The 27,915-nt window shown below is 49.8% G+C and overlaps 1 protein-coding gene across 1 annotated transcript in view; it reads right to left on the bottom strand.

Annotated features, from left to right (window-relative positions):
- Nucleotides 1–21,115, bottom strand: part of CD81 (CD81 molecule) — a 31,168-nt gene extending 10,053 nt beyond the window's left edge. Inside the window, exons 1-3 of the mRNA XM_084288103.1 lie at nucleotides 20,984–21,115; nucleotides 10,970–11,084; nucleotides 161–258 (exon numbers count right to left, since the gene is read on the bottom strand). Of these exons, the coding sequence (XP_084144229.1) occupies nucleotides 161–258; nucleotides 10,970–11,084; nucleotides 20,984–21,049 (279 nt within the window). The 5' untranslated portion in view covers nucleotides 21,050–21,115. The remainder of the gene's footprint in view (nucleotides 1–160; nucleotides 259–10,969; nucleotides 11,085–20,983) is intronic.
- Nucleotides 21,116–27,915: the final 6,800 nt, after the last annotated feature.

Below are 27,915 nucleotides of genomic sequence, written 5' to 3'. Positions count from 1 at the left end.
CCTAGCCCTAACAGGTAAAAATATTAGATGACTTCATACAAACGTTGAACTCCCCACAGGTGGCCCCAAACCCAAGAACAAAAGGGGAAGCTGTAGGGGATGTTAGGTAAGAAAAAGGTGGTTCAGTGGCCGCATGCCCTCATGGTGCTGAGCCCCTTACCGTTCCCAGAAGGCACTGAGACTCCTGGATAGCGCCGTAGCATCCCAGGAAGCCCACGAACATCATGACAGCACCGACTGCAATCAGGATGTAGATTCCTGCAAGGAAGAGTGAGAGGCAAAGACGTTACTGCAGAGCCTCCTGAAGACGCATCCCACCACTAGACCAGGCATGCTGGCTCCATAGCTAATTACAGGTGTGCATAATTAAGTCCTGAGAGCAACAGAGGTGGCTGACGTGGCAGCAGCAGAAAAAGCCACCGTGTCTCACCCTGCTTTCTGCTCTGCTACTCTTCTGCTGACAATGGGGTCCTCAGGTGTGAACCGAGATGGGCTGGTGGAAGTGGTCCACAGCTACCCGAGTTCAGACCCTATTTCAGGCCACTGTTATTGTTTCTCCCATTAAAATAAACATTATCAGCATCAGTAAGCTCATTTGGGGTGAATTTGCCCACAGGAGTTCCCTCTGTGCTAGCCAAGACCTCATGGCTGGTCCGGCACCAATGCAAATCACACAACTTAGACCAGTTGGGCCTCAAAGCGCTTGAAGGTAGTAATACTGAAACTTGAAAAAGCAGCCACCCCCAAAATCACAGGAAACACACAGAGCGCGATCAATGATAGGAAGAGGGTGTAGCAAGGAAGACAAAGGCATTACAGTGTCCTGAAAGCTGCATTATTGGAGTTCCCATGACACCCTATTTTAAATATTTAAGCAGAGGAGATAAAAAATGATTAGTTAACATATCTTTTTAAACAAACAATAAGGCATATGGCTTGTTTAGATTAAACATCAGACAAATATTTATCCTGCTAATGTTTCAGAGACAGACAAGCCACAAAACTAAGGGAAAAGTGCTGCTTAAGCATCCCAGTTAATATAATCTAGCCTTTGTTTGTCAAAGGTTCTTCCACAGAGATTTTTTTTTATTTCAACTTATTAAATTTGCACAGTCAAGTTGCTTCCCAACTAGCTCAAGGCTTGGAAACCAGGCAGGGAGAGTGAGAAAACGGACGAACTAAAGTCCATTTTCACTCAGGAACCAAGCGCTTAGCTGAGGTACACAGCCACGCTTTCCTTCCCCAGCCACGCAATGCTACCAGCTCGGTAACACTGTCTCCTTTTCCAAAAAACACAGCTTTCTCCTCATGTATCTTGTACATTTTGGGTATTTTTAGTTAACTAACATTCTCAAGTATTGTGGGTCTACTATTTTGTAAGTGAATTCCACTTTCTGTAACAAAGTGGCTTGACGTGTGCAAAAAATAATCAAAGAAATACTTCAACATCAGGCAAGACCTCAGTCATTTTTAATCCAAAGTGAGAAAAAAAACAATCTGAATAAGAAGGTATTTTATATTTATGCTTATGAATGTATAAGCATCTCAAAGCTAACAGCAATATAGCAAATCTTCCCAGTGCTTGAGAGAGACATCCCTTCAATGAAGTGTTTTATTTTGCTAGGAGTCTAAACATGTTTATAGTTATTAATCAGCCAGTCAGCTCTTAGGATCAGAACTAAAGTACAAACAAGATCAAAACTGCTTTTTATGTGCCCATGGTGCCCAAGGTTTTTCTTATCTTTGTAGCTTTTAAGCAATCATCTGATAATTTATGTGTAAAGTTTAAAGGGCACGCATGACACAACCAACTTCTGTGAGAGCAGAGCTAAACCTTCCTCTAAAAACCCGATACACGATAACCCCGACATGTTTAACTCTCCTTAATGGATATTGCAAGCTCAGGAAAGGTCAACTTCACCTCCCAAGCCTTCCCTTTTTAAAACAAAAGCCACCCCACTTGGCAAGGGAAGCACCACCAGCACAACTTGACTGCCAGGACCCTTCTGTCCCAGGCGAGGGGACAGAGCGGGACAGAGCCCAGCGCTTGCACAATGCCCCTGGCTATATTTAGTGGGAGGCAGGAGGGAGGAAGCCAGATGCAAGGGAAGCACAGCACAATGGGGTGAGCTGACCCAGCAGGATGTCCCTCTTCACAAAACCTGACGGCGCTCACTGCCGGTGACACTGACATCCTCACAGCGAGCTGCTGCTTACTGCGAGCAAAAGGGGAAAAAGGCATGAGTGGCACCTCCTGATGCTTATCAAGGGGTCTTTGGTGGCATCTGGCATCAACAAAACCCAGCCAACAGGCGGGGGGCCTTGCCTGAAGCTGACCAAGCAGGGATGGGACAACAGCTCCTTGCTTGAAGGCATGAGGAGAGGGAAAAATGAGCAAGACAAACCCCCAGGGAGAGTTTTTTGGAAAGGCCAGGCCAGCAGCTAAAGCTGTGGGGTTCCACCTGCCTGAGGTGGAACAAAGCAGTTTTCTCCCAAGTGGGCAGCAGGCTAGGGTGCACATGGGACAAGTGTGCCCCGCAGGGGCTGGGGGTGATGGGAAGGCATTAATGCATCCTGGGAAGTGAAGGCCGGCTGCTGGACACCTGCCAAGCACGAGAGTGCCTGATGGAGGTTTTCAGAAGCAACGAAAGTGCTGTTTCGAGAAGAACAATGTGTGATCAGTGGTCTCTCAGAAATAAAGAAAAAAAAAAGCTGGCTTACTATCACTGCAATATACTACTGCCTTCACCCCTTCAACTTGTGCAAGCGATGTTGAGGCTTTAGGTTTCCAACCCAAATGGCATCAGCCTTTTCCATCTTACAGCCCTGGGTGGCTCCATGGAAGAGTCTTCATCACAAGTCTCTGGCAAAATCAATTTTGCTCATTCCTGAGTGCAGCGGCTTCTGAATTCTCCTCCCATGAGGTCAGCACAGAGCAGACAAAGCTGGGCCGTGGGCAAGGGGACACGTCACCTCAGCCACCACTGGTGCTGCCCACCCTGGCTTCAGACAGATGCAGCACAGCTGGAGCCTGAGATGCTGCAGGGAACCCAACGGCCAGTGCACACCCATGGGCATAAGAGACACCAGCTCCTTCCAGTGCTTCATTTAAAGGTCATGATGGACAACTACCGGACCACCAGCCCCATGTCCCACACACTGCTTCCTGACCAGCACCCAGAGGATGTGTCTGGTTTCTGGGATGAAGGCCAGTTTCAGTGTGGGGCACAAATAAATGGCCCTTATGGCGCCCCCTTTTCTCACCGACAAACAGATGCTATGAGGAGGCAATGCAGTGGGACTCTGCTCTGGGGCTTATTCAAAACCAAGCACAAAATACACAAATAACAGTGTTGTACAATGAACATTTTCATGCTGCATGGGAAAAAACAACAACAACAACAACAACAAATGCAACCAAAACACCCAAACACATGCTTCGGGCCACGAGTGTTTTCCCACACCCATCCCTCCCCTTGAAGGACAAGGGCCGGTGCCCCGTCTCTCCCTCCAGCCTGGATGGAGGGAGTCACCAGGCAGTGGGACCACTCTCTGACAGAAAGCCCGGTACAACCAGGCCCTTTCCCAGAAAGCAACCTGACACGTCCTTGCTTTCGTTCCTGGCAGCCCGTGGTGATGATGGACAGCGCGGTTTGGGTGTCTGTGAGCAAGACACTTGTCATGCCCACCCTGAATGGGGCGTTGTCCTCTGTAATGCCAGGCCAGACTTTCCCAGCCTGAGCCTCCTCGCTGCTGCGGTGTCAGAGACAGAATTAACTCCTGCGAGCCTGTCCTGGATGGAAACGTTTAACGCCTCGGCCAGAAGCAGCACCCGAGCCTCTGCTGGCACAACTGTGACTGAGCAAAGCTCCATCTGCCTTTCACATCTTGCTTGTGCATTTGTATGGCAGCTTCCACAGGGTTTTTAAAACAAGAAAGGCTGTTTATCATAAACAAAGGATAAAAGCAGAGAGGTATAAAATACAAAACTCCTGCAACAATCCTGTCCCCTCTGAGTGAAGCACGATAGACCCTGGGAACTCCAGAGAACCACTTGGAGGTGTTAATGGTCCCATCGCCCTGAGCATTCCTACAGCATCACTTGAACCCCAAGGCACCACTCTCAGCAGGAAGCTGCCACACACAAACCAGGGCCTCGAGTCCCCCGTTATCTCCCTGTGAGAGGAAAACTGGAAAGCTTCAGGAAATGGGGCCACCCAGACTCAGTTTCACCTCGGCACCACCAAGAGATTTAGGGTCCCATCTTAATTCAAAGCAGCAGCACCACAACCACGATATGAACTCTTCACTCCAGAGCATCAGAACATAAATCACCAAAAAAGCTGCAGCAGCAGAGTAAAACTCATCCAGCACATGCTGCTTTGGGTGGTGGGGACTCCTCAAGCTTTAGCACCTGAACCTCAGACACAGGGGACTGAGCCACCGAGCACTTTTCTCTGGATGGCGCTGGGTGGAGAAAAAAGCAATTAAGAGGCCAGCTTAGGTCCTATCTTGTGGAGATGATGCCTCCAGGCCAGGTAGAAAGCAGCATGCTTGGTGCTCGGAGCAGGGATGGGAGAGAAAAAGGCAGTGTCAAACGTCGCTGCTTGCCCCAGCATTAAAGCCACATTGCTGGTGCCCACAGGGTTGTAAAACTCATGTCCTGTCCCTGCTGGGAAGTTAAAAAAAACGAATAGAAAAAACAGAGAAGAAATAATAATAAAAACAAATAAAAGGAGGAAGAAGCACAGCAAAATTCCTCTGAAGCGAGGAGAGTCAGCACAAGCCAGCTCTCCCCTTGCGCAAGAAGCTGTGTGGCTCCAGGCAGGGGCATTCCCAAACAACATCCTCTCTCCCACCTACCCCCCCCCCCCCCCATTTCCCTCCTCTCTCTTGCCAGCTTTAACTCATTAAGCTAATGGAAGCCAGTCTCTTCCCCCACAGGTCACCATGGCAATGTTTCCAAAAGAAAAACAAACAAAAAAGAAAAATCCCCAGCATCACACCACTCTTCCTGGGAAACCCTCACGGTCCCCCAAGCCTTGCAAGCCCCCTCCGGGGATGCACTTTGAGAAGGGGGCAAGAGAGCAGAGGCATTCCTCCTGCATAGAGCTGCAGGGCCAGGGCTCCAAAAGCCTTAATGGGGAGGGAAAAAGAGATTTTTGTCTTCAGACTCCGACAGATCGGCTTCTGGGAGGGGACTCCGTGAACGCAAGGGCTTTGCGAACCTGCCAGGGAGAAAGGGAGTGCTGCAGTGGGGCCTGGTCGGGAGATTCTGAATGTGGCACCGTCATTTGGAGGTGGGAGGGAGACTCCTTCCTACCCTGCAGCACCAATCCTGGAAGAACACCATCTCCAGAGCCAAAAAATCCTGGCTGTAGCCTGCTTCCTTTCAGCCTGAGGGCAGGGAGTGGGAAGTCCCTCCACAACCTGGTGGAAAAGGGATGGCTGCACGGGGCAGCCCGTGAGGGTGGGTCTCCTGCACATTTTTGTCCGACTGCCCATGGAATTGGCCCAGCAGATCCTCCCAGCCCTGGAGGCTCACCCCTATCTCATGGTGCCAGCAGGACCAACAGCGCTTTCCTGAAAACAGGGCAAAAGAAGGGAAAAGCAAAGGGTTTGATGGTGACAACTGGGAAGCTCTTTCCTTCCCCTCTGCTCCCTCTCCTAAGAAAAACGCTGTTGCTCCATGGCTGCTAATGCCTTCCAGATGGAGCACCACTGTTGCAAAGCATGGAAAGCTCTCCGGGGGCTGCGTGGCACGCATGCGGAGACAAAAGGACATACATGCTGCCCTTGTGGGGAAGAGCAATGCGGGACAGAAGCAAAGGTCATGCCTTCATTGTAAAAACAGAGGGAAAGAGCGGAGAAAACCCAAACCAACACCCACATGTGTGCACACCCATACCCTAAGTGATCCCACAGAGGCAGAAGTGCCACAGTCAGATTTCTTCTGCTCTGCCTACATGGGAAATGTTGGATGGAGATTTCAGTTTCCAAACATTGGCACACGTGAGAGCTGGCAGGAGGCTTTTGGCACTGCTATGGCCCATGGTAACAGCACCGAAGGCCCAGAGCTATCCTCTGCTGCCCCAAACTAGACCACCTCTGGACATCTGCTGGAGGATGTCCTGTGGACATCGTATGCCTAAACATGTGGCAGCTTTTCACAGGAAAACTCATTTAAGCAGCTCTGGAAAGCAAGACAGTATGGCTGACACAGGTCCCCATGGCACAGCCAATGGAAGGGGACAAGGGAGGGGGATCACTACTTGTGGATCTGAAGGACTGAGGGGTTTCTGAGCTTCACCTGTCTTTGGTGCACCCCGGTGATATAACAGGGATCCCTTCTGAGCAGGAACCAAAGCTCTTTCCTTTACAGACTCTGCTCAGGACCAACCATGGAAACAACCGATGGCTGGAGCAACCTTAACTCTCCCACCATCACCACAGGGGACAACGCTGCCAGCCTCAAGGACTCAGTGGCATCTAAGTTTGCTCACCTAAATCCTTCTGTGCTTCTGGACAACCCCTCCTGCATTTCTGCTCTTTATTTTGGCGTTCTCAGAAAGCTGAGGAGCACCAATAGGCTGCATATGAGAGAAAACAAGGTTGCCCGTCTGAACCTAACCCAAATAGGTGATGACACAAGTTGTTTTGCAGTTGGGTAGGTCTGAACCCAAAATAACTCACTGTCACCAATTTTAAGTAAAGACTTACAAAGCCAGCAGGGAAGCGGCCTTAAGTCATAATCAACTTTAGCTTGCAGAGTAAATGATCCTCAGGAGCTGGTCCCAATGAAGGGACACAGGGCAATATAAGTGGCTTTTTTAATAGAAACTGAATTCCGTGCTAAAAATACAGAAACAGTGTTATAATTACTGTCAGATAAATGTTATAAGCCATATACTTAACAGGAGGTATTGACAAAGTGTTTTGCACTAAAACTACTACTTTAAAAAGAATTCCTTCGATATTGAAGAAGTTGATTAAAGAAAAATGTGATTAAAGGAAAATCTAGAACCAGCAAACTTCAGTCTTCTTTTCTTTAGGGGATTAAATAATTAAATTGTCCTTAGCCGTAAATAGGCTTATTTCCAAGAGACAAAAAAATGCATGTACTTCTACTGGAGAAAACCAAACAACCACATACATGTTATTTTTGCAACCGCCCATTTTGCTCGCTGTGCTTGGTTTCCACTTCCGAGCACGCACGCCTGGCCACTGCTCACACTTCCATCAGAAAACCACTGACACACTGGGCCTTGAAGAAGAGCACAAGGACCTAGAAATAGGACTCTTGGGATCTTGTAGCCCTTCCACAAGCAGTTTAGCCAAAGGTCTGCTGTTGAGTTTAACCCCCTGCTGTAGTACGTTGGTGCCAACTTTAGTGTTTCTGGAGGGATGGGGATGAAGATGGGAATTCCTCTGCAACAAATACCCATCTCTGAAGCTCTGAAAATGGCTGCTTTTTGCCCAATTACCCCTGAAAAGGGTAATTAAGAAAAAAGCCACTCTTATGGGCAGAAAGCACGGCACCCCGCTGATCGCTTTGCCAATGCTGTTTGGATGACATAGCACTGCTCAGCATGTGCCAGGGTGCTCTGTGCTGCTGGCCATATCTGGAATCCATGGTTAGGAGCATCCTTGTATGCCATAGGGACACCAGGAAACACCAGGGAAGCTCGGATATGTGACCTGATCCCTTCCTGCATGCTGCTAAATATGCTTTAATGCGAGCATCAGACCCCCGGAGGCCTGCACAACCCCCTGAAGGTACTTGCGAAAAGCAATGCTGTGGACGAGGTGCCCATTAAAGCTTGCCAGTGGTGGGGATCACACCCTGATGACTTCAAGGGCAGACGTGCAGCTGCTTGGGAGCCAGACCCGGAATTGCCACCTTAATCAGCCTGGCTGCTAGGGGAAAAAAGCCCCAAACATAACAAAATAATTCATCGCCTTTCAACTTTCTACTGAGGCAGTGATACCCAGCAGGATGGTGGAGAAAGGGAGTGATAGCAACAGCCTCCAGATCCAAATTTAATCTGTTATTGTGTGCCTGTCCAAATCCTCACACCCCTCCCAAAGAGTGACGGTGCCGCTGTGCTCTGCGGACGAGACGCAAGCCAGCCAAGGAGTTCCTAACAAAAAGTGAAAAGCTGGGGGAAAAACTACAGCAGAAGCAAAACCGCCCCTCTTCCCACCCCCGAAGCTACATGGAAAATTGCACCCCAAATCTGGATGTTTTGGCACTCTTCCTTGCAGCTTGGCCCCACTCCCAGGGATAAGATAATCAAAGCACCGGGTCGTGTTGCTCCATTGCTTGCTATTAGCAGCTGGACACAGATTTCCTATTTTGGGTCGGCGAGACAATCTGGCGGTGGGGGCTCTCATAGCTCATTGCATCACACTTTTAAAAATAAAAATAATAAAAAATAACAGGACTTCAGGCAGTGGGTGAATAGATACCCAAGAAATAGTTAACCAGTTGTCAGCATCCAACTCATCCATGCTGCTAGCTACCTTGAATGATGGTTTCTGACCTGGTATCAACATGTCTCACAGCCTCCATACGCTTAGAAGCAGCAATATACTGAGAGGCAGGATGGGCTTGGTATTTACAACTACAACCAAATTGAAGAGGAGGACGAGCAGGAAGCACCGAAGCAGTTAACGTGCTGTTTGCTGTGCCATGAGCTCCCCTGGCCAAATGGGGAATGCCACGAGCAGAAGCTGCAACAAGTGCTCAGGATCAGATGTCTCGAGAGCAATCCCCGGAAAAAGCCCCGCAAGCTCTGCAGTGGGGGCTGGGGAGCTGGAGGAGAAGAGGTGGCTGTGGTGGAAACCTGGGTTATTTCTGGGCAGAGGTGAAGGTCTGCAGCAGGCTGTAGGCAGATAAACATCGCACTTTGTCCCCCAGCAGCTGCCTCACTCCCCACATCCCCTTCCTCCTACCTCCCCATCGCTGTCCAATCCTGCATGCAATATTTTTTCTCTCCCCCAACACACACATGGGAGAAGCAGTCTTTACAAACCAGCTTTAACTGTTGTTTTTTTTTTTTTGGGGTGGGGGTGGAAGGGAAACAGAGGAAAAACCAGGAGCCAGCAAAGTGCCGCTTCCCCCCTCCCTAAGTACAAAACCCCACTGTGCACGTTTGCCTCCTCCAAGGGTTTTATTGCTTCCCCCGTCCCGCAGCACAGCCTGGCTGGTGTTGAAAGCCTCCCGACAGATCCTGGGATGCGCCAGGCACCAAGAAGCAGTTTGCAAGGGGAAAAAAAAACAGCTCCGGAGGCCAGCCCTGGGCTTAAGAGAGAGGTTCCCAAAGCAGGAACATTGTGTGCATGTGGACGTTGGACAGCAGAGAGAAAGAGGAGGGCGTGTACTGCTTTGCAGGGAGTGTCAGTTGTCCGGGGTTGGGGGGGAGAGGAAAAGAAAGGAAAAAAAGGAATCCCAGACTTCAGGCTCAAGAGGGCTGGCTAGAAGAGGCAGCAGCTGAAAGAAATGCTCTGCTATTATTACTGCATGGAAATTACAGCCACCAGAAGGAATCCGGGCAGAGCTGTTGCTGAATGTAACTTAAAAAAGACAGACAGCCTTGGGGCTGGGATGTCCACTGCACCGGGAAGCCAGCGAGGTGGTGGGACTCACCCTGTTCCTGCAGTGTTTTCCTCATTACCATCTAAATATCAATGGCCAAAGGATGAAAACAAAACAAAAAAGGGTTGAAAAGCAAAGGATGCTCCCAGGTTTTGGAAGAAATGTGTTTTGGGACATATCAGTTTGGCCTCAGAAGGAAGGAGATGTTTGGACCAGTTCCTGGAAAGGAAGGAGTTTAACATTTTTTTCTTTCTCTCCCTCTCTCTCTCTTTTTTTTTTTTTTTTTTTAAAAAAAAAAAGTTTAATATACACAAAGGGGAAATGCTCTGAATAGAGCTCTGGGTATAAGGCAGGAGGGAGCAGGCAGCTGCCGTGCAAAACTCACTGCTGCTTACAGCAGGAGCAGCTGCTGGGAAAAAGGGCTCAGGCATGCTGCTTGATGGGCAAGGAGAGCAAACTGCAGAGAAACCCTTCCAGGAAGGTAACTCCAGCTACAGGCAAGACAAGGACATAGGTTAGGTGGGTCCAGCTCTGCATGTTTCCTACACCTATATCCTCCGAGCTAGAAGGGGTTCTGTCCACCTGACTGACCCCACCAGCATCCTTTGGTGCTCCTAAATATGCAAAAAAAACAAAACAAAACAAAACAAAAAAACTTTTTAAAATGGATCTTTCAGCAGATAACTGGTCTTTCAGGCACTAGGGAATATCACTGCGCAGGACGGATGCTTCCCTCAACCCCATGGAAAAGCACAGCATTGGGACCAATTTTCATTTGTGGAAAGGGGAAGACTCAAACCTCCTCCTTTCCATGGCATACAGGTATGTGCTCTCTGTGCCTCTTATCCAAGGAATTCAGAAGGGACTGGCCCTCACCCCTTCCTGGCTGTTCATACCCTGAGTCCTGCCCCACAGCCTGCAAAAGCTGCTCTCCCTCACCCACCACCGATCACTGCAAAATAGGGCAAAATATGGTTTCTGTCTTCCCGCAAGCCAGCATGCTGTCAAATGAATAAAGATCACGCTCAACCATACCCAGACATTCCACCTTCCCCTCCTGGAGAACATGAGTCACGAGCTCTCCGAGTTTTCCTTTCCGCTGCCAGCCACTCCTTCAGCGATTTCACATCCCGCTGGGAGAGGAAAGGAGACTTGCTTCCAAGAAGCCTCCCTGATCCCCAGTCACGCATCCTTTCCCCAGGAGAGACCAACAAAAGGCGCTACCCAGCAATGAAAGAAAGGTCCCTCTGCACTTTTAGCTGCCGTAACTTTGGGTTACACCGTTCAGGCATGGCTGGCATTTAATCAAGGCCCTTGGCCCACACAATAGGGGAATATCAGGTAGTTTTAGTTCTGCTTTCTGCTACTTACCGACGTAGAAGGTGTTGGGGGCCTGCTTGTCCCCCAGTTGCAGGTAGAGGATGCTGGTGGTCTGCGTGTCATGGCGAAGCCACAGGGCCACTCCCAGGATGATCCCTCCGGCCAGCTGGAGAGAAAGCAGAGGAAGCATGCGTTACCCACAGCCAAACCTCTCACACAGGAGCAGGGCCACTTGCTTTGTGGCTTTCTGCAAGTTCTTCTTTGAGATGAAAAGGTTTTACAGTGAGAACAAGCAGTCACTGAACAGCCTCCCTGGGGATGTAGTGGCTTCTCCAGAGTTTGAGACTCCTGAGGTTTGGCTAGACACAGGGACTGTGCCCTGCTTTACAGTGAAAGGTTGTACCAGATGATCTCCGAGGTCCCTTCCCACCTGGGCTTTTCTATGAGAAGAATTTCTACGTTTTTCTATCCTCCTTGTCCCATCTCCACAGCACTTTGAGCCGTACACACCGTGATTCACACACCCTGCACAGCGTTAGGAGCAGCCCTCATCCCCAGCAGGTGCACGGTGCCTCCAGCTCCTGCCCATGGTTTCCTTCCCAGAGCTGTTTTATCTCGGCTACCATAGAAGGCTCAGTCTCACCTCAGAAGGACAAGGTGTGCAACCCAGGGGATTTTCAACAGAAATCAGGATCAGCCCTCATTACCCCTTGCTCCCAACAAGCTGTTACCACCTGATTTCATTTATCTGCGATGAACACACAGGGTTGTGGGTTTTGTTTAAAAGCAAAACCAATACAACCAGCTATACCCGCAGGGATTTATAAACCAGTCCATCAAACTTGATGACAGACAGGGAAATGCCCGTCCTCAGCAGCATTTGGCAAAGGGACTTGTTCCTTTCCCCAGAGAGCTGGGGAAAAAAATAAAATTTGTACATTATGTTCAGGTAATGGAAAATGTTATGAAAGGCTTCCTTAGCATTTTCTCTTCTAGGGGAGGGGGCAGGGAATGGAAATGGGGGACAGGAGCAGGCTTCCAGCAGGACTAACTGTGTTATCCCTGACATCCCTTTTATATAAAACCATCAAAGAGAGGGGGAAAGAATAAAAACACAGGTTAAAAAAAAAGTGACTGAAATTCTTAAGGCTAAGAATTTCTGGAAGTGTCTGCTTAACTGCCCATGTGAGTATCCTAAATCCTTCAAGCCATTTGAAGATAACTACTGAAAAGTACAGAAGCAGTTACAAAAGTTTTTTGTAAAAGAGTCTGAGCAGGGTCAGGTGTGAGCATGAAGGTCAGATTAAAAAAATAAATAAAACAAAAAAACGAATAGATTTTGTTGAGCAAGAGTGCAAAGTCTCCAGCTGTGCAAGCCCAAGCAAACACATGTGGACTGGGATTTCCAAAAAAGGCTCCCTGTGTTTGCCTCGCTCTGCTCCTCCTGAGGTCAGTGTACGTTTTGCTTCCTTGCTAACTTCTGCAAACCCCAGCCAGGAGTTTTTTTGTTTTGTTTTGTTTTAATCTTTTATTGGGGTGCCATGGGAGCTCAGGCAAGTGCACACCATCAGTGCAAAATGCCCAGGGCAAGCTGACCGTGCAGCTCCCAAAGAAAATAAAAATCCCCATGAACCCTACCTGGCAATTTGGGAGGTTGAGGAGGAGAGGTTCTGCCAGCCCTTCCCTCCTTTTGCCTGCAAAATAATCACCCTTAATGCTCCTGCCCCAGCGACTGAAATAATCACTCTTAATGCTCCTGCCCCAGCAACTGGTGCAACCTCCCTGCTCTCACACTCGGGACAGCCCACGGTTCTCCCAGCCCTTGCAACAGAAAAAAAGCCATGAAAGCCAGCCAGCGCTCCAGCTCAGCTCCAAATAAGGCAGAAAGTTCCCAAAATCCAGCCTGGCACTGCTTGTATATTGTTTAAGAACATAACAGAGCCCGTGTCTGCTTCTCCTCTGGGGAGATGCGGAAGGTCCCCAAACTCATCAGTACTCCCCTTAAGAGTCTCGCTGTGGCTCCTAGGGGAAAAGAGATCCCAAAGAAAGATCTGGGATTCTTGTGGGGGCGAGGAGAGGTGAAGAAAAGATCGCAGCCATCTGTGGTGTTTTGGTTTGTTTTCATTCCAAAAAATAAACAAAAAACCCAAACCACCAAAAAGTGATAGGCTCGTGATAAGCCCAGTGCCATGCAGCATCCCTCTGCTCAGCTGGGGAAGGGTCTCGCTGTAATGCCGCAGTGTTTTTGGGAATCAGCACCACCAAGTGTGCACACTTGTACAGCAGCACGTCAGCTGTGAAACGGCACCCGGCCCCACACCGACATGTCCACCCAGTCCCCTGAACGCAGAGAGAAACTTGGCCATGCTGGGAATTTGGCAGGGAAGGAAACAAGATTGGGGGGGAAGGAGCGCAAGGAAAGGAAAAAAAAAAAATCACTGGATTGCCATAGAAACCCTGGCTTCCAGCAGAATAACTTTTTTTTTTTTTTTTTTTTTCAATTAAAGAGAACAACCCAGAAAGAAAAGCTGTTTTAGCTTTTTTTTTTTTTTTTTTTTTTTCTTTAAACAGAGCACCAAGGACCTTCGGCTGGAAGTTTCAATCCAACAGCAGCTGCGTTTCTTAAGAGCAAACGACATTCACTTACTAATGAAAACAGGATTTAGGCTACGCTGAGTAACTTTTTCCATGAAAACCATACATCCTTCCACCACCAGGCAGCACAGAATGTAACGAAGGCATTTTCCAAAGGAAAGAAAACAAGGAGAAAGCCTCGTCCCTTTGTCACAGTAACCCTGCCTTCTGCTTTTGTACCGCATTAGCATCTAGGGGCTACAGTTTCTCTGGGCACTTTTCTGGTCTCCAAGTTGCATATCCTTATTTTCTAAATGTCCTATTTTTCCTCTAGGCACCTAGCACCCTGTGCAGGTTACCGAATTTCTCTTTGCTTGCCCAGCTCTTCAGAGCGTGAGGTCTCAGAGGCTTGTTACAAACGCATCTCACAGTCCTCAGTTTACATTTTTGGGGACTGCTTCCATGAGAGCAACAGTAAAAGCTGCAATTTCGGCAACATCCATGCTGCATTATTCTCAGACATGCTTCCCACACCACCACCCCCCCAGCCTGCAATTCCCCTAACATGGACAGAGGGTCTGCCTCCTCCCTGTACTTGCGCTTCCCTCCACCTTTATTTAAAAATAATAATAAAAATTAAATTCCCATGGGCATATCCCTAAAATCCCCAAAGAAAACAAGCCCCAAGGGCAAATGACACTTTCTCCACCTCCCCTGCCCCTTTGCAAACCCACAGCAAGCTGACCCTGGGATTCACACCCCAAAGGGCACAGCATGCCAGAAGAGGTGGTACAGCAGTCTCTGCTGTTTCCTACTTGCTGCTCTTTTCCAGCTTCACGAGATTTATTGCTTCTTCCCCAGACAGCCAGGCTTTTCCAGCTGGATCCTGCCTGCCCAGGGCGTGTGCAAGACTTGCCGGCAGCCAGCACGGGACGGCGGGGAGGAAAGCAGACCCCCGAGAGGTGCAATCCATGGGATGGGGCATCACCGGTAGAGCACCACAATAAGGATGCAACACCACGTGCAGTGATAACCCCTCTTTCACAGCCCGGTCACACCTCCTCTAGAAATTCCCATGATTTAGGGGTGCAAGGAGTATCCCTTTTCTCCCCTTGAACACGGGGTACTCCGTAGCTGAGATGACCCCGCTTCTGCCCGCTGCCCCCCAGACACTCGCATACACCAGGATGTGCATCACCCCCCAGTCCTTTCCGCTGCCGCCACCGCCCCTTTTCCTTCTGCTCCCTTCCCTCCACCTCCCTCCAAAACAGGCTTCCTGGCAGGGAGGAGGAAGAGGAGGAGGAAGCAGCGCTGGCTGCAGCTATAGTGCGCCTTGACCGAAGCACAGCAGACATCCTGCAGCCAAACCCCGAGGAAGAGAAGGGAAGTCCAGGTGCCGACAGTTTCACAATGCTGTATTTTTAGCAGCACGGCTTCCCGTGGACGCGGTGGTCCTCCCGCTGGGACGCCACTTTCCTCACCCCTCCGTCGCCGCCAGCATCAGGGCAGACTGCAAAAACGCAACCAAAGGAGATGCTGCCTCCGTTCCTCTTGCACAGCCCAGGCAGGCTGCATATTGCTTGTGGACAGACTCAGCACAGTGACCCCAAACCATCACCCAGAGTGAAGAAACAAAGCACTGACATCACCAACACCGACACTGTTTTGGGGTGTTTTAAGACTTGGGTCAAAGATTAGATGTTAAGTTTTCTTGCTCGTAGCAGCTTCCCTGAACTACTGAGCACTGGCACCATGCGGCTCCTCTCCAACACAAGCTGCGAAGTGGCTGAGATGATGCAAAACCAGAGATCCCTCCTCTTTGGGGTGCTGGGAATTGGGGCACAGAAAGATGAAGCAGCTCACCATAGCTGAAGTGTCTCATCACACAAGCAACCAGGAATTAATTGCTAAATTGAGGTTGAATGTTTTGCTCCCAGCTCTTATTGGGCTCTAGATGGAAAAGCAGATATCATATTATCCAGTATGTGCAGCGTAAATAACAAAGAATCATTTTGTAGATGGATCTTCATAAGATCCATCCAGTGTGAGTGGAAGCAAAAAGTAAAGGAGACAGAGGTTCATAAATTAATGCAACTCCATCTCTGGAAGAGGCAATCCACATGCTCACACAGCCTGCCAAGGCGCGCACTAGGACCTTGCAGGTTTTGCAGCAATACCTAGACGGAGCTGGGGCCCAGCGCAGAGCACGCTTGCAGCAGGGCATACGCGTAGATGCAGGCTGCAGACAGTCACTGCCAAGCTGGCATACCTGCCCTGCACCTCGCTCCCTGCAGAGCAGAAGCCGAATTTCTCAGCTAAGGTGAAGAGATTCACCCATGGAAGTGCTTAAGGAGCTCGGGGCTCGATATCCCCTGTGCTAAGAGCTGAATGCCAAAAGCTAAGGGCAGCCTGCAGGAACGTGGGTTTGATGCTGTCATGGTCCTCACACTGAGATAGCAGAACCTCATGCTGAAAGTTCCTTAAAATTTTAAGGAGATGAGCGCTGTGGATGTTCCCCATGTTCATCACGTCGAGTTGCATTGAGCTCTGCTCGGTGACGTGGAGGATGCGGTGACCATGGGATGAGCAGGAGCACCAACCCATCAGACTCATACAAAGATTTGGGGGGGATGAAAGCAGGGTAAGTGACTTAAATCAGACAAATTCAGGTGCAGTTGGACTGAAGATGGTCACAAAACATAAAAACTTCATTGTTGAACTTGACACAGGCACTCACAAGCCACAACAACACTTTTCTTGGAAAGCGCAGACGAGACCTTTCTGCCGTCTTCTGCAACTGTGATGTTTGATGACAGGCAAAGATCAGGCCACACGGTTGAAAACACGTAGGCAAAGCCTGTCCAGAAACAGAGGCAAAAAAGCCCCATTTTCTTCACACAGGGGGAGGAAGGCACTACTGCGCCCATGCTCCACTTTGAGAGTGGCTCAGCCATGGCCACCTTCCAGCAGCAGCTATTAATACAGCCACAGAGCTGGGCTAAATTCTCCACTGGTGCCTATAGTTACCAACCCAACAAAACTGCACGGCTCCTCCAAACAAGCTGGAAGAAACAATCCTGGAGTAGAGGCAGGCAGGGTGCCAAATAAAGACTGAGGAGGAGGAAGAGGAGGAAGAAGAGAGTGGGAACCTGGTGCCCAACACACCAGCAGGGTGCTTAGACCGTGGGATGCTCTTTAACCACCTCAGCCAGAAGCAGCCCTACACATTGGCATCTACCAGCAAGAGTTAATTGCCCCACTGGAAAACAATTTCAGATACTGCTTTAAAATTTATTTGGCCACATGCAAAAGTGTTTAACTACAAGAGTAATACAACTGCTTTCTCTTTTTAATAACAGTGAAAGGTGCTTGCACAGCGCCTTTCATCATAGGATCAAAGTGTTTCTGAAGGCGCTGTGCATGCCTTCATGCTCTTGCACAGGTGAGCGTTAGGTGGCTGGCAGAAGAACCACCCCAGGAAGCCAGAATAACCCCCTCACTCAGCTGCCAGAGATGCTCCCTCCTGGTGATTTCAGTGCAGCTCATGCAGCGAAGTCAGGTATTTTTGATGATGAAGCATCGGTCTCTTTGAAAGACCCGGTTAAATAAGCTTCGTCACGCAGAGACTTAAGGTTTTGCAAGTGATGGTAGGGCTGCGTTCACTTGATAGCGAGCCCAGAAACACATTGCAGGGAGTCACCAGGAGGAAAGCCTGGATCCGGGTCCTGAGCCTCTCCACACACTAAGAAAACATTTCCCTTGCTCTACAAAGAGAGGCATTAAATAGCCATGTTCCAAGGCACGTGGAGATATGCTGGGTTGGGCTGTGCGTTGCCCAACCCCACCAAACCCAAGTCACTGCAAGGAGATGCTGGAAAAGTGCTGTGGCCTTGGCATTCGCAATGCTGTGTGCAATTCCCTGGGAGACCAAGAATCAAAACAAAAACCCCCGCTCCACACTGGAAAAGCCTGTGACACACTATGACTAATACAACCGAAGCAGTTTCCAGCACAGGCATGCATGTGGGGCTGCAACCTAAACAGAAGTCGAGCTGTTGTTACGAATCCGCTGAGTTACTTCTGAGCAGTGCTTCAGAGCGCTGCACATCACACTAACCACCAGCTCTTCCTCCTCGTTTCCGTCACCTCATTTAAACTCGTGGCAGCAGCACCCACTGCCCTCCTCGGCACACCCAGGTGGCGAGGTCACCCCTGGGGTCAGAACTGTCACACCGGGACCGCAACCGCCACCCAGAGAGGAGGAAGCGTGGGCTCACTGCCTTCCCCTGACGCCAAAGCCAGACACCTTTGTGCACGCCGTGCAGACTCCAGAAGATGACCAACAGATTTTTCCAGAGTTGCACAAGATGAGAAAATATCAGTTCCTCCATCCCTTCTCACAATACGCTCCCCTGAGATCCTCCCTCTCAGGACGGTGGTTTTTCACTTTCGTGTTCCCTCTGCTCTTCTCTTTCACACCCTACCCATACCACAGACAACACAAGCAAGAGCAAATAGTTGTGCATTGCCTGGTAAATGGCATTAGGAGTGAGCTCTTTTAATTAGACACCTCCATGGCAGAGCAGCCAGCACTGCTCCGGACCTGGAAGGCTGCCACTGACTGAGTTAGCTAATGGGATGGGCGAGCCTTCTCGGAGCAAGCCAATTTCTCCTTGGTTATGTTTAATTACATTTTAAAATAGCCATCCGGCTTCCTTCAGCCTCTCTGGGGATGCTTCGCCACAGTGGTCAGTCCAGCCAGATTCTGTGGGCTTCGACTCACTTCGGTGGGCGGCCGAAGCCCAGCCGCCTGTGTGGCTGCTGCCAAGAGTGCGGTGGAGAAAGGGCTCTGCCCCACCACATGCCCTGATCCTGCCAGCTCCAGGCTGAAGAACGAGCCAGGACCGCCTGGTCCACCAGCAAAACCCCAAGACCTGTGTTTGGCAGCTTGCTCCCAAGCCACCCCCTGAAAACCTTTGTCCCTCAAAGTATCCCTAACCCAGTGCTTATATCAGCCATGCAAGGAAAATCAGAAGCACAGTTCAAGGTTTTTTTTTTTTTTTTTTTTTTTCCTGAAACCAAGGTTTCAGGGCAAGTTTGCAGTGCACAAAAGCTTTTCCTTTATCAGCTCTGTGTTTTGCTAACCGGGTGAGGCGCCCCAGGTGCTGCCCTTGGCCTCCTCCACAGCTTCAGTCCAAGCAATGTTGCCACGAAGGACGCGGGCACCAACCTCCACCAGGAGCCTGGCCACAGGCCCGAAGTGCTCTACCAAAGAGCTGGAGGTGCAGTGGGGCTTCTGAAAGCTTTACAGAGCTTTGGGCACCCTACCAAGCCTCACATCTTTCAATGGTACACGTGGTCCTTGGGAGTTACCACGGCACAGCCACTCGCCCCTTCCAGCAGACAACCAAGCCCAGCCTGGCTGCTTCTTCCCAAAACACACACAAGGGAAAAACAACACAAAAAAAAAAAGAGACAAATCCCAGGCAGGCAGGCTGCCGAGATGCCCCAAGGATCTGGCGCTGGGGCAGCCTTTTCCTTTTGCTTTTCAACACAGCGGCTTTGTTTAGCCACCCCCCGCCCCTCGCCCCATGCTGCCAGGGGGTGTTGGTTTATTTACACACCAGCAAGACAACAGGGCCACTTCAGTAAGTTATCGGAGTTTCTTTCTCATTTGTTAACACAGCAATGGTTTAGAATTGCTTCCTTCCTTCCGAAGCCAGCTGCCTTTCGGCGAAGCCCCTGTGTCTGCCAAACTTCTGGCTCTGCCTCGCGCTTGTTTTCGCCAGCAGCGCCCGACCTCGATTCAGCGCTGAGCAAACGATAAGCAAATGAGCGCGAGGAGCCCAGCAGCCCTTGCATACCAAGCAGCTTGCACGAAATCCCATGTCTCACACCTCCCTTCGACTTAGGGCTTACCCCAGGACTGGGATACCCGCACAGCCACCCTGCAGGGAGCCCAAGCACCCTGCACAAAGGGATGTCGGTGCCACTCCCGACCTTACAACGCCAGCTCTTGTAGGGTCTTGGTGCCACGGTGGTGACCAAAGCATCCACCCCCCCAGGTAGGGTGCAAGGTGCTACCCCGTGAATTCTGCTTAAAGAAAACCAGAAGGATCTGCAAGCCATCAGACCTGTTGTTCACCCACTGTTGTGCCTGGCAGCGAGCATCGTTAATGCTAACGAAGCCCAGGCTCACCATCTGCACAGGAGGCAGCCTGAGGGAGCCAGCTGCTGGCAAGTGAGTGCTGGGGCAGCATTTCGGGTAGCCGGCGGGTCAAAGCAGAAGCCATAAGGGGGAAGGAAAACAGGAAGGAAGCAAAATGCTGGTTTAATAAAAGGTAAGTTATTCAGTAAACCACATGCGAAGGCCTCCTGCACCCTTCATGCCCCCCAAAAGACCCTTCCTCCCTCGCATCCACACTTGAGCAGCAAGAATGGCAGGAAATGAGGTGCAGAACGGATGGAAAAGCCCCCGGATAAGCGCCATAAGGCGGGAGGAACGACATAGGCAGGCATTTCGGGGAGGGGGCCACCAGGCTCCATCGTGCGGGAAGAGGAAGAGGTTAAAAGCAGACAGGTCCCACAGGCATCCTGCAGCTGGCAGAGCATCGGGTACCAATTAACACTGCTGCCGTCACTGCTCCCCTCAGTCAGTGCTACCCTGGGAGAAAGGCGAAGCAGAGCCTGAATTCGGACCGGATTTGAGACGCGGCAGAAAATCCAGAGCCTGCTAACCCAGGATTGGGAAAGACTGTGCAGAAACCCACCGACAGTGACCTTCCTCCCGCGTGGGAGGCCCCGCTGCCACCACTGTGCCCAGGTCCAGCCACCCCTGGGGACGAATTATTCCCCAGGAAACTTTTCCAGGGAAGCAAGCCTCCCCACCATGGGAAACAGCTGCGGACCCAAACAACTTCCCGGGAGGCAGTGCCCAGCTCCAACCCAACACAGGGCATCGAGGGGCAGCAGCAGCCCCAGCCACCCCTATTTTTAAGCCCCTTCTCCCCTCCAGCACCTCCAGGGCAGGGGGCTCGCCCCATCCACCCCTGGGCGGTGGAAGGGAACCCCACGGCAACAACAGGGGGTCTGGGGGGGGGGGGGGGAATGCCCCCCAGCCTCGTGCTGAGAAGGGTGCATGTAAATATATAAACATATACATCCATGAATGCCATATGAGTGCAGAGATGTAGGTATATATATAAAAAAAAGGCCGTCTAGGTGTATATGTAGATGCATGAAAATAAATAAATATATCTAGATGTGTTTGCACGCATTAAAAAAAAAAAAAAAAAAAAAAAGCAAAGGATAAACGTGCCCCCCCTCCCCCCCCCCCCCACTTCTCCCACCCCCCCAAAAAAAACCCAACACCACGCAGGTCTTCGCACGGGGGGAGGGAGGAATGGAAAAAACCCGGCTAAGAGCAGCCGAGCCGAGCCGCGCCGCAGCCCCCTTGGCAGCCGCCCCCTCCTCCCCCGCGGTGGGGCTCACCCAGAAGATGAAGTTGAAGACGAAGAGGAGGTATTTGATGCACTTGGTGCAGCCTTCTACTCCCATGGTGGCTCCTGCGGCGGCGGCTCGCTCTCTGCGGCCGGGCTGGGGCTGGGGCGGCGGCGCGGCGGGGAGAGCCCACCCCCGGACCGCCCCCTGCCTTCCTCCTCCTGCTCCTCCTCCTCATCCTTCTCCCCCCCTTAGCAGGGGGGCCGCCTCTCGCTTCCCCCTCCTCATTTTTTCCCCCCCCCTAATGGTTTCAGCTTTTTTTTTTTTTTTTTTTTCCCCAACTCTTTTTATTTTATTTTTTTTTCATCCCCTCTGCATTAAAACTCATCTTCCCAAGCCTTGCGTGAAAAAATTGCCCCCAGTTCATTACCCAACTGATGCTGCTGATCAGTTGCTGATCTGCTCAGGCACTGACTGTCCGGGGGGGGGGGGGGGGCCAGGGCTCGCCACCCAAGGCATTTGGGGCACACATTGGCATTTCAGTTCTGCCCATGCATCAGCATTTCAGAGAACAGCTTTTGAGCCTAAAACCTGCAGCCTGTCCTGCCTGTTGGTGGGGCCTGAGCACACCTTCTCAGCAGGAGTTTGACCCAATAGCTAAGCACACGTTTCCTACACATGCATGCTGAAAATTAAATAAGTTTGTTCCAAAACTGTCCTATTTCCCCAGTGGATGATTTGCCTAGGACATTCTTCTGAACCCTTCTGAACCCCTCCAGACCAGCTACGGCACTTCGTGGAGGTGGGGACTGGGGGTGAGCAGAAGCTGGCCCAGTTCCCTCATTACTGATGCTGAATATGTCCCTGGTTGTGGGCTTGACATGGACATATAAACCTTTTGTCTCTCAATGTCTCTCAACCCTATTCACTCATGCAGCCTAACCAACAAAGCCAGAGGCTCACAAGGCATGTAGCTGCTAGCCCAAGTTATCAGAATGATCCCTAATCCCGTGCAGCTCCTGCCCGTTGATCCAAAGGATAACATCAGGATCCCAAAGTCTCTCCCTCGCTGCAGCACAGGACCCCAACACACCTTTTTTCTGCCAAAACTGTGAATGTTCCCCTAAACAAATGTGCAGTTTGTGGCAGGGAGAGGAAGGAACCAGCTGCAGACCGATAAGGCCTTTGGTGGCAGCACACTGAGCTCTGGAGGTTATAAGGCCAAAAAGGATGCTCAAATCACATCTGGGTGCTGGAGAGCTGGTGGCCTGAGCTGCAATCACTGCCACAAAGTTGGCATTGAAGCTTCCTTCGGGGAGCTTGGGTTTCCTGGAGGGCATGGGGGTGTCACTGTTGCTTTTTTCTTGCTTTCTTCCTTTTATTTTTTTCATATGGAAAGTGGCAAACGATGAACAAAACTTCTCATGCACTCCAGAAACTGTATTAATGAACAATCCAGATCAGAGCTAAGGCAGTCCTGTTTCTGGGATGTTTGTAGGCCTGAGCCATCTGCTTCCCCTGGCTCAGGCTGGAGGCTCACAGCCCCCATCTCCTACATTGCCCAGCTCTGGGCTGACACCCACCATATCCAAGCCTGGCTGCCCCAGCAAAGTCCCCGCAAAGTCCCCTCCACAACTCCCCAGTGGGAAAGAATTTCAACCTTTGTCCACATATTCCTTTGCAGAGCGTTTCCCCAGCTTATATGTTGATTCAGATGTTGCATATTCCTCCTGCCATACTGCTGGCCCGACAGACCTTAGAGGACCAGAAACGTGTTTCCAAGTTTCCCAGCAGCATTACCAGCTCTTTGTGAAGAGGCTGTTGTGGAAGTAAAACTAACTTGCACAGTAAGAGTGCACGGGTCACGTGCGGGTAAGGAGTGCAGGTGCTGTGGGTCAGGCAGGGGATTTCCCTCTCTTGGAGGAAGGGTTAAAGTCAGGTTTTCTGCAGGGCACTATGCTAACACAGATTTGTTTACCCAAAAGGCAACCCTGTGAAGGAGTTACCTAACTTACAAAGACTGCAGAAAGCTTAAAATCAGGGCCTAAAAAGAGGTGAAGAAGAAGTAAAACAGGCTTGAAAGTCCAAAAAACCCCGCCCCTTCCCCCAAGAGCGGCCATTTAAATGTGCTTTCACAATTGTGGTTTGGAGTAGAGTAAAGCAGTAGAGGCCAGAGATGGTCACAGTGTTCATCCTCTATCTGCTGGGCTTTTTTTTTTTCTTCCCCCTTCTCTTTTTGACACTGTTTCTAAAAGTCAGTGCCAATTTTGTGGATTTTAGCACAGCCAACACCCATGGAGTGACTCATGGGGGCCCATTAAAGCAAGGCCATGGCTGAGCTGCCTCCCAGCCCTTACTATAAGGATGCCAGAAGCCCTGTCCCTGTGTATCCCAGCCAGCTTCTCCAGGGGAGATGCCTAGCAGCTCTTTGAGCACCTCTGTGTTAGAAAAAACCCTGGTTGTGCTTTCCAAACAGCAGTGGTAGCCTTTGGCTAAAAGAAGAGTGATGGTGAAGGTGCTCGGGCATCACCTCCCCACTTTGTACACATGGCTAGAAAACCGGTTATGAGGGTGTGAAATAATTAACATCAATGCTGGCTCTACAAACACACACTGAGGACCTGTCCAGGGCTAGCAGGAGATGTGGGGGAGAAGATGGGAGTCCCTCATCCTCCGGGGACCACGGGGCCTCCAGCCACGCAGTGTGCTGTGCTGGTGGATGAGCTCTTGATGTAAGCACCTGGCAGTCCCTTTGCCCTCCTCCAGCACAAAGATGATGGAAAAAGGTCTGGCTATACACCATGAAGATAAAATACGTGCTTTTTTAAGAGGTATCCTGGTTAGCTGTTAATCACTGCCTCTTATTTTCTGTGCCAAGTATGAAAGAAATAGCCCACATTTCAACTTTACCTGCCGCATTGGAAAAACAAACAAACAAAAACAACCACACAGCAGCATCACCAAAAATCTTTAAGTAGAGATGCATGCAAAGGAATTGTACAGCACAAAAATTCACCCTGCAGGAGGCTAATAGTCCCACGTAACATGTGGGACTGATGGTAACATCAGGATGACTTCCTAGGCAGCCAACAGTTCTGTTTTTCCAAGGTGCTGAGAGCAAGTGGCCTTGCCTGCAGTGACAGGGAGCTCTGTCATCTCAGGGAGTTCCCCTCTAGTGACATTTAGCTGCAGGTCATTATCCAGTTTCTAGATAGTGGGAGATCATGTGGGGAAACAGCAGAGCTCGCCCTGGAGGTGAAAGCAAAGAGCAAGGGAGATGACTTGCTTCCTTTTTTTTTTTTTTTTTTTTAATCTGCTTTCCCAGCCAAGGAGCAGAAGGTCAAGTGTGCACAGCACCAGGGATGCAGCCAGCACTTACATTTTCAGCAGAAAAAATAAATAACGTCAAGAATCTCACCCACGCAGCTAAAGAGTCATCTCCAGGAAATCTTTTTGGGGATATCCTGGTGCCTTCTCATCTCAAGGCAAACTGGAAAATTCCTGATCTGCAAATTCAGCTCAAGCCCCAATGCAGCAGGAGGGGGGTTGTGTTTTGGGCAGGGGACGAGGCAAGCAGAAACCTGTAGCTGTGCCTGAAGTTTCTGTTTCTAATAAACTCAACAACCAGTTCCAGTCCATGCAGCCTGTCTCTCTGCCATCTTTAAATATTTACATCAACATGTCTGTGGCAATGGCCAGGTTATACAAAGAGGAGGAGGTGCTGGGGAAGCTCCTGGTGCTGCCGGCTGCCAGGGCTGATTCTGATGCAAGTGGAGGAGCTGCTTCCAGAAGGCACCAGTGGTGAACAAGAGAAAGCAAACCCAAGCAGGTTTCTCAATCCAGCACAGACATTTCCTCTTCTTTCCCAGCACGTCTGAGAGGGCTGAGCTGGGCTTTGCTGTGAGACGCGATGCAGGAAAGCGAGAGCCCAGCCCAGCAGCACAGCTCAGGGAGCTGCTGTTGTGTCATCAATGTATAATTCATTAGCAGGTGACTAAAGGCTGGAATAGCTTGTTGCTGATATAACGCGGCTAAAAAGAAAATTAATGTGTCTGCCAGCAAGCTGGTACGCTTCAGGGTTAAACAACAGCAGCGTTTAGTGATGCTAAGGAGAGCAACGGGGGGGATTTGCCTTAGAAGGATGCACACAAACTAAGGGAAGGCTACAGCTGGAGCTTGGGCAGAGCCCTCTTGCTAAATAAGTTAGCAGAAATAGAGATGCTTAGAACCACTGTTTTGCCTTGGCAGGAGATGGCTTCCTTACCACACGAACTGCAGAGAAGTCCACCCAGGTTAAGGCTTCAGAAGGATTTGCTCAGTAGTATAGCTTGCTCTGGGTATGAATCAGGGTTGTACAACAAAAGGAAAGTTTCATTTCAGTGCAAACTGATGCTGTCACTAGGGCAGCTCATATATATAGAGGCCAGGCTGTCATTGTCCAGCTGACAATAGTAGAACTAATTGCTGGAGCATAATTGGCAATTAATTGAAGCACAATTCAACAGTTAACTTTGTACCTCTGTTCTTCTGTTAACTTTATTATTTGTTTGTTTATTTATGTATTCATTTTGCATCACCTATGCCTAGATAACCAGGGATTTCTCTCCTATTGCAGTCCGAGCATTGAGGTGTGTACCACAACCAGGTTCCCCTCATGCCAGCCCCGGGAAAGCTCACGGGGCCTCTGCAGGTGTTTTGGTTGCAGGGTTTGTGTCCCTGCTGTTCAGCTCCATGTTTTATCCTGACAAAACCACTCTCTCACTCTGCTCAGCACTGGGTAAATCTCTGCAGCACTTACAAATTGCTTCCTGGGGTTTTGCTTTCATTGTGCAAGAGCTGTAATTTTGCCCATAGCAAGCAGCAAATTCAGGACTTGTAAGTGCAAGCACACTGACTGCAGGGCAGGCAAGTTTTTTTTTTGTTTTTTTTTTTTTTTTTTTTTGTTTGTTTTTTTTCTTCTCTTGCTGTTGGTGCAGCTATTAAAAAGCCCTTGACACCTGCCCTCCTCACAGCTTCCACCGAGGCATTCCTGGATGGTGCCATTTTTCCAGTTATGAACAAAATGATAACGCTGCACTTCCGTGCAGTAAGTTTTGATCACAGTTTCTAAAAACAAAGAGTTGAAGGTTATCTGCCTTCCTGCTCCTTGGTCTCCCTTCCTATCCCTCATCCCATGCTAGGGATGTCCAAGTGAGTACTTCTACCCCTGGGACAAGAAATAGTACACTTGCAGCCTGTGTCTTGTTGGGCAGAACCAACCGCTCTCTGGGCACTTAACTTCCCTTGTGTGATGGCTCGGTGCTTGTCATGTTCTCCTCCCTGCTGCCACCATGGCAGAAGTCATTACAGAGTTGTGGAAGCAGCAGCAATGTTCATTCACACCTCCAGGCAAGTGCTGGCCACTTGCTGCTCCTCCAGATGAAGTTTTGGGGAAGGGGATACTGCAGCCTTTCAGGCTTCTTTATCATGTGCGCGCTCCTTCCGTCCATAACCACCCCTTCACATTAAAAATGGGCCTGGGATGGGCTGTTAGTGGTAACGGTGGTAAAGTTTTAACCGAGATCTTTCCTACTAGGCTTTAGAGTTGATGAGGTAGCCTCTCCTGGTAAAACTGCGTTATTTGCTCACTCTCCTGTGGTGTTTGTTTTTTTTTTTTTTTGTTTGTTTTGTACAGCAGAACTTCATCAGCTGTCCAGCCAGCAGAGAGCAGTGGACAAGGCCTGCCTACATGGAATTTAAAAGAGAAGCAAAGCCCAAAATAAAACCAAGAGCCTTTCTGCCAGGTGGCAAGGGAAACCTTAGCAAGTTCTTTTATAGAAATACCTTGCTCTTTCCTTGTTGCTTCAATGTGTCCTTAGGCTTTTTTCCTTACCCATGCTTGCATTACTCCAGAGGTGGCTGAGGGTCAGGTGAGGGTGGTGACAAGCACCAGAGGATGGGTGGCTCTGCCAGGCAGGTTCCTTGTGGAGGAACACATGGTCATCTCCATCTTCAGTGCTAAGGCAAGTGCCAGCTGCACAGGGAATATCTCCCCCCAGCACTGAATGACTTACTGACGACAGCCTATTATACAACCGAGCGCAATAGCAGGCTTCGTGCCGAAAAATAGAAGGAATGACAGCCTTTTGCAAGAATTTCCTTTTTATTGAAGCAAGCAGGAGTCACGTGAGCTGCCAGCTGGCCTGAGGAATGACAGCAGCAGTAATCTGGACAATAAGAGCCAGAGCTCACAATGGAGATTGTCTCTCTCTGGAGAGTGATGCACATCAGAAAACATATTGTATGCACACACGCATGTATCTGAATAGCTTCCCAGTGCTAGCAAGTGGCCACGTTTACATGTGCAGCTAGTAGGCGAAGCATATTACTTCTAAATCCCTGCTAGATGAAGGCGTGTTGGTGACTGTCAGGAGATAGCTGGTGATACTTTGGATCACTTTTAACTTGATCCTGCTTCCAAAGTCAGCAGTGAAGCTCTGCTCACAGAGGAGGGGGATTAGGAGTGACAGCTCTCCTCCCTCAATGCCTTTCCTTCCACTGCAAGATATTTGCAACCATACTAGAAGGCTAACCAGGCGAGGGAAGATGCTGTAGGCTGTACTGCTGTTTTCACGTGTGTAGCAGTCCTGAATATCAGCATGGGGCTTTCCTCTTTTATCTCACTGAGATTACCTCATTTTATTCAATCAAGACAATCCCAATTGCCACTTACACTTTTTTTGTGGCTAAAACCCACAATGAAGGAGAGGGCTGAAAGCTGGTGTTGGTTCAAACAGACATTTTCCATAGCCACAGTTTGCAGCAGATTTTCCAGCTAAATCTATTGCAGTGATGGTTTTCATCTCAGAAGCAGCTCTGTCTCCTTGCAATGAGGGCAAAGCACACCGGGGAGCCATCATTTTAGCAAGGCTGAGAAGCTGAGATCTTCAGTTGGTTGAGGCTTTTCAAATTTCTGCTTATTGTTGATAAGGAGATGTAAAGAG

The sequence above is a fragment of the Netta rufina genome, assembly GCF_964035555.1.
Source record: "Netta rufina genome assembly, chromosome: 5".
NCBI lineage: Eukaryota > Metazoa > Chordata > Aves > Anseriformes > Anatidae > Netta > Netta rufina.
This window is presented reverse-complemented; position numbering and strand designations above follow the sequence as displayed.